General features: G+C 37.4%; 1 protein-coding gene across 2 annotated transcripts in view; it reads left to right on the top strand.

Annotated features, from left to right (window-relative positions):
• The window catches only part of DACH1 (dachshund family transcription factor 1), a 422,897-nt gene that overhangs the window by 222,279 nt on the left and 193,608 nt on the right, over nt 1-7,010 (top strand). For both annotated transcript variants that reach the window (XM_019652152.1, XM_019652151.1), the window contains exon 3: nt 2,914-3,075. In XM_019652152.1, coding sequence (XP_019507697.1) covers nt 2,914-3,075 — 162 coding nt within the window. The remainder of the gene's footprint in view (nt 1-2,913; nt 3,076-7,010) is intronic.

Raw genomic sequence — 7,010 nt, 5'->3', positions numbered from 1 at the left:
AAAAAAAATTGTTCAAGGGACTGAGTTTCTCTTCTCAAGTTGAACATTAAAATGATGTGAGGAACAGTAAAATCAACCAAAAATATACAGATGCACAGGTCCCAACAAGAATCTCAGATGGTAGAATTCAGCTGTTTGCATGTTCTAAAAACTACATGGATGATTTTGGTGAAGGATGGTGAACTCTCATACAGCAGGGTTGAGGATGCAAGCAGGTGGATACCTCACTCTTTAGGAGTAGGCTGGGGAAGATCAGTTCTTTAAAATAAGTGAGTCTTGAGCTGATTCTTAAATTGTTAATAACTGTTTTCCAACTAGACTGAAGAGCCAAGAACCTTACCTGCTACTACTAGATCATACTATTTAAGCCGTCACATGATGGATGAATGGATGGGTCTTGGGCAGGCACAAGAGAGCTTTTTTAGTTAGTGGTGATAATGGTGCAAAGCCTGGCTCGAAAGAAGGAATGTAGTCCATTAGAAGAAGTGAAAGAAGGGGCTGTGTGTCTGGAGCACAGAGAGAATGGGGGGCCTGGGGGAACAGATGACACCTCACAGATAGGCAGGTCCTGAGCGCGAAGGACATTGACAGCCATCCAAAGCATCAACTTCCTCCTAAGAAGCCATTGAATGTTATAATTGGATTTTCATTTTCATGAGGTTGTGTTGACTGCTGTATGAATAAGGAGAGATCGGATGTGGGGAAAGTGGAAGCCATTAAGAGGCTATTGCAGGTTCCCAGGGACGAAAAGGTGGCAGCTTGCACTGGGGGAAGCCAGTGGAAATGGAGAAAACTGGTTGCATTTGAAAGCTATTCAAGAATTGAATATGTGTGACACACACACATTATATGCTATATCTTTTGCAATGTTATTAGGAATGTAAAACTGAAAAAAAACTGTGAATGGGAAAAATAGAAAAACACTATAAATAAGATCAGATAAATAATAAAATGATTTTTAAAAAGTATTTCTGGACATGAAGGGTTAATGCAGTCAGCCAAAGCGAAGTAGGATTTCTGTAGCTGAGATTGCTGTAGCCAGCCCCTGAAATCCTGCAGGAGCCATAGCTGGGACTGGACTTGTCTTATTGAGGAACTAGAATGCAAGGCGTGTCTAGTTTTTACTAAACATGATGTGATGTTCTTCACATAGTTTATCTTATTTAATCCTTATATTATCCCTTTGTGAATAGAATGGTTATACAGATGAATAAACCATACTCAAGAAGATTTTATGGCTTCTCCAAGGCCACCGCGTGCATAGTTATGTTTCATGCTGCTGAATTCGAATCAGATATATACAGTAATAACAACCATCTCTCAAGTTGTACGTTTGTCTTTCTTATTTGAATGCTATAGAACAATATTTACCTGCAGTATAAATCAAAGATAAAGACCCTGGAACTGTCATAAACTGGAGATGGAATAACACCAGGCAGTGAAAGAAAGGACAGATGGGATGTGTATGTTTGTGACAAGGCAAAGTTGAGGAAGAGAGATTTGCTGGGAAACACAAAGAGAATTTTAAGAGAACAGGGGGGAAAAATGTTCTGAAGCATCTTTGAAGGAAATGAGTAACTGGGGAGAAAATTCAATCATAGGAAGATGAGAGAATCAGTTCAAGTTGGGACTTAAAAGGCAATAAATGTTCAGTCCAGACCCAGATGAGTTCTTTGAATTTAGATGAGTGCCTTTTTAGGCAGTTATCAGTTTTTCATGCAGAGATCCAATCTGAAGGTCTTGTGTTGGGGTGAAAGTTGCCAAGGCCTCTCTGTTCTGATCTGAAGGAAAGGTGGGGTCTTCTCCTAACCTCTAAAAGCAAAGTGGAGGTTTCTAGGGAAAAGACTCCCTTATAGTTGCTGAGGCTATAACTTATTTGCTGTAGTAACTAGAAGTGATGATTAGTGGGGAGGAAAAGGAGGAGAGAGTTGTTCAGTCTCTAATCCACCAGCTGGAAGTGGAAATAAATCACACAGATAAATTCAAACCAGGCTGAAGCTCTGTAGTCAGAAACTCGGAAGCAGCCACAGCAGAGAGCTGGAGTGGTGGTGGTATATCCTCTCAGAGACTGTTAAAGCTTTACAGGGAGGAGACATCATTCGTATACTCCAGTGCCTGTTATTTTGCAGATAAGGTGCCAGGATGAAGTGAATTGACTTGGTCAAAGTTTACACATTAAAAAAAATGAGCACCTCCCTGCTCAAAAACTCCTGCTGGCTATGGATAGCCTATACATAAAGCATGGCCTTAGCTTTCTGCTCTTCTATAATCTGGTCTCAAACTCTTTTTCTAATCTCATGTCCACTCCTACCTTCTGTTCTCTGGTGGAACAGAGACAGACTGTTCTAAGTGAACATCACATAGTGGTTAAAAGTGTCGACTCGGGGACCAGGATGCTGGAAAGTCAGGGAAATGAATCATGGGGCAAGGATATCAGGCAAGGGAAATGAAAAATGTGAAAGCACGGGCTTGAAAAGACAGGGCCTGTGTGGATACTGGTGGCACACTCAGCGTAGCTGAGAATGAGGAAACTTTGGTTGATGGAAGTAGGTTCACTCCTTAGTGTAAAGCTCTATGAATTAAAGTAAACACTTCAGATTCTTTCCCTTTTAGGCAGCTGTAGGGGAGCCTATGCAGGGAATGACATGCTCAGACTGGTTTTTTGATATCTGGCTGCATTCCTGCTAGTGTCCATCTATGTATGAATTAGTTAATTTAGGAGTTTAGAGAGCACGCTCTGGATTATATCGATGTTGTTTTACTGGCTAGATGAGGATGGCTGTATGTTATCAGAGCGTTGCATAAAGAAATCAAATACTTGAATATGTTTGTATGTGTGTTATATAAAGTACATGGATTACCACATGAAAAATCAGATTTTGAATTATCTCATTTTTAATTTATTCTTTTAAGGTCTGACAGCAGCAGCTGCAGCAGCTGCCGCTGCTACCAATGCAGCTATCGCTGAAGCAATGAAGGTGAAAAAAATCAAATTAGAAGCTATGAGCAACTATCATGCCAGTAATAACCAACATGGAGCAGATTCTGAAAATGGGGACATGAATTCAAGTGTCGGTGAGTTTTATGTTCACTGAAAGCTATTGTGATCATTTTGCTACCAATTTACTTTCTTTTCCAGAAAGACAAAAAATGAAAAACAAAACTATTGACTACCCGTTCAAGAAGTTGGTACTTTTAGCTCTGAAAACAGTGTATGTTTTGAAGATACCATTTTGCCTCTCTAAAATGTGCAGTCTAAGTAAATAATTAATATGATTTTTAATATAAGATCAACTTTATGTCTGTAACTTCTACTGTAAGCATTCAGTTGGTAACTTTCTTAACACAAATAAGTTTTTATAATCTGGATTCTAAAGTATTGATTATAGTCAGGTGACAGAAGAATATTTACAAACAAAACCACACAGTTTATTTTTTTTTAATTCTTAATGTATTTGTTATCAAATAAGAAATTTGCATTACAGCAAAACATATAACTTAATCCTTTCATGTGCAGTGAAGAATAAGAATTATGTTGATAATTAATTATTTCTATATACAACTATTATACTTTCCCCTCATATTAAACAGACAACTTTAATTTTTCTTGATTTTTTGCTTTCTTGAGATATAGAGAAAGAGATGAAAAGTTGATAGTCACTATTTAAACCAAAGGAACAGCTTTCTCTTTGCAGAATGAATTTGGGTAATTTGTTTTGTCAAGCACAACTTCAAATGTGGGTTAATTTCTTTTTATTGGATCTTTAGAAGCTATGTATTGGTGAAACATGACATTTTATCTTGCCACTGCACTGTATCATTTCCCTTTAAAATGTAGAAATCATGCTCAAAATATGATTTAACAAGAGAAATTTGGATACTACAAGAGGTGTGCAAGATACTATATCCAACATATTTTCACAGGGACACAATGATTCATGGCAATACAGTTACATTTTCTTTTCCATGCATCATTTTAACAGATTAATACTTCCGATAATCAGCAGCTCTGTACTTTCAGTCCCCTGGCATTTGGTTAAGGTTGTATGAAGGAATACTGTGAATTTTAGCAATAATTATTCTTTCAACAGTTCCATGGAAAAACCCGCTAAATGTGAATGTTAGAATAGGAAGTAGTTTTGAAATACATACACAAAACACAAAATACCACTGCTTCAGAGATGCCAAAGGGTAGCTTCTAAGGTAAAAAGGGGAAATACAGAGCTTTTCAGCAGAACTACACAAGGGAAATAGAAAAGGAGCGTCAATAATGGGCTTGATGAGAGTAGGTTCTAAATGAGGTGGTGGCATTTCTGAGAAGGATGAAAGACATGGAAGGGAGCCAGAAGACATGGCTGAAAAGCTGAAGGGGACTAAGGGAAACATCAGCGCCTGAATTTGTCGTGTTCCTTCTGAGAAGATGGAGGGCAGTGGATTGTTTCAGGTCATGATTTACACACATAAATTTAGACTTTCAAAAGTTAAACACTATTGAAGTGAAATGAATGAATTATAATTCTGCTCTTAGAACCATTAAGTACATACTTTTTTAAAAATAGAAGTCTTTGACTTTGGTCCATAAAATAATCCAAAATTAGACACTCTTGAAAACAAGTAATTGGCCACTATAAATTTTAATTATCATTTTCAAACATAACCTGGATTATTTTCAAAATTTTAGAAGAGCAAGCCTTTAATGCATACTGTTCTTAATAGTTGGTGTTGGGAGAGGGAGAAACAAATTAGGCCATTTAATAACATTTACAACAAAATATATTAAACATCTATCTCTGCTCAAATTTCTTGAGCAGCAGAGAAGTTGACTTTAGAGAAACCAATAGGCACATGATAAGGACAACGTGGCTCATATTTGACATAGGTTTACTATTTGATATTATGGAATGGCATTCGCCTATTGATGAAATTGTATTTTCTCTTAATTACTGAGGTATCTAAGCTATCAAAAGGACTAAAAATGAATTTTCTTTTGTGTCTTAATTTAAATAAATCACTTTTCTTCTATTAAGGGATTTAGTTGGTAGTCAGTATTGCTTTTAAGTTTGGGCACCCACCATCCAACACCAATTTGTACCTGGACCAGAAATTTATTTGAATTTTCCTAGAGGGTCTTAATATTTTGAGGTTATGTTAACATTGGTGCTGTTGCTTGTCCCTAAAGCGTGTAGACCATTTATGTTAGATATCTGTAGCTGATTTGGGGGAAAAATGTTATCATTGTCATTATTATTTTATTCTCACATGCAGCTGTCCTCTAAGAATTTATGACTTATCCTTCCTGAGAACACTCCCTGACCTCCTTCATTATCTAGATAGAGATCAGGAAAAGAAAGTTTGGGGGAAGGGTAGGGTGGGGAGAGTATAAGGTAATGGTGGAGGTGAGGTGGGGTTCTCATAGATCAAAGCAGTTGATGAATTAGCAATTGCTTTATATGGCCCTCTTCTCGGATTCTGCCAACAGTGTCTGCCACTTGGTAAGTGTTCAGTAGTTACTTGCACTGTGAGTTTGGGAAGTTATGTAAAATTTCTGAGCCTAACATCCCACATCTGCAAAATGGCATAAATAATAGAATTAAAGGAGATCATATTTGTCAAGTGCTGATTACAATGTCTGCTTATCACCTTGTTTGGTAACTGGTAAGATTAGTTATTGCTTTTGCCATTGTTTTTATTTCTCCAAACTTGCCCTCCTAAAAATTACCTTTTTTTTTTTTTTTNTTTAATAGTTTTTTCTTTTCTTAAAATGGTTATGCATTTTTTGGCACCGTGTGTGTGTGTGTGTGTATGTGTGTGTGTATGTTTTTCCTTAATGAGAGAAAGAAATAGGGTAAAAAATTTCCCAACTAAAGAATCATGAGTATTTACTGATTCTGTGTAAGAAACAATTGCTGTATATGAAAATATGCTTATGTATGTGCATTTGTGGATTGCTGGAGTTTAATACATGCATAGCTGCTGCATTGATAGCACAGAGAAGTACTACATGGCCTGGGTGTCCTCTTTGCTTCTGCCATGTAGGCTAAAGGTACAGGAAACTCATTTTTACAAAGTGCATCACACTAATAGTATATCTTAAATTCTGATTCCTCAGTCCAACCTGATTTTGTATATTAATGTTTTTTTGTTGATTGTTATGCATACTTACTTTGGAAGACCACTGCAATAATGATCTGCTTGGTTAATAAGCTTTTACTGTAAGATGCAGAAACACTTTATTGTCAATTACTGTCATCAAATAATCTAAGGACAGTGAGTTAGCCCTAAATCTACCCCCCTTAGACCCTCCACTTTTAAAAAAGAGAAAAAAAAATTGTTCAAGGGACTGAGTTTCTCTTCTCAAGTTGAACATTAAAATGATGTGAGGAACAGTAAAATCAACCAAAAATATACAGATGCACAGGTCCCAACAAGAATCTCAGATGGTAGAATTCAGCTGTTTGCATGTTCTAAAAACTACATGGATGATTTTGGTGAAGGATGGTGAACTCTCATACAGCAGGGTTGAGGATGCAAGCAGGTGGATACCTCACTCTTTAGGAGTAGGCTGGGGAAGATCAGTTCTTTAAAATAAGTGAGTCTTGAGCTGATTCTTAAATTGTTAATAACTGTTTTCCAACTAGACTGAAGAGCCAAGAACCTTACCTGCTACTACTAGATCATACTATTTAAGCCGTCACATGATGGATGAATGGATGGGTCTTGGGCAGGCACAAGAGAGCTTTTTTAGTTAGTGGTGATAATGGTGCAAAGCCTGGCTCGAAAGAAGGAATGTAGTCCATTAGAAGAAGTGAAAGAAGGGGCTGTGTGTCTGGAGCACAGAGAGAATGGGGGGCCTGGGGGAACAGATGACACCTCACAGATAGGCAGGTCCTGAGCACGAAGGACATTGACAGCCATCCAAAGCATCAACTTCCTCCTAAGAAGCCATTGAATGTTATAATTGGATTTTCATTTTCATGAGGTTGTGTTGACTGCTGTATGAATAAGGAGAG

Source organism: Hipposideros armiger, unplaced genomic scaffold, assembly GCF_001890085.2.
Source record: "Hipposideros armiger isolate ML-2016 unplaced genomic scaffold, ASM189008v1 scaffold_174, whole genome shotgun sequence".
Taxonomy (NCBI): Eukaryota; Metazoa; Chordata; class Mammalia; order Chiroptera; family Hipposideridae; genus Hipposideros; species Hipposideros armiger.
Note: the sequence above shows the minus strand (reverse complement) of the source record. Positions and strands in the feature narration are given on the sequence as shown.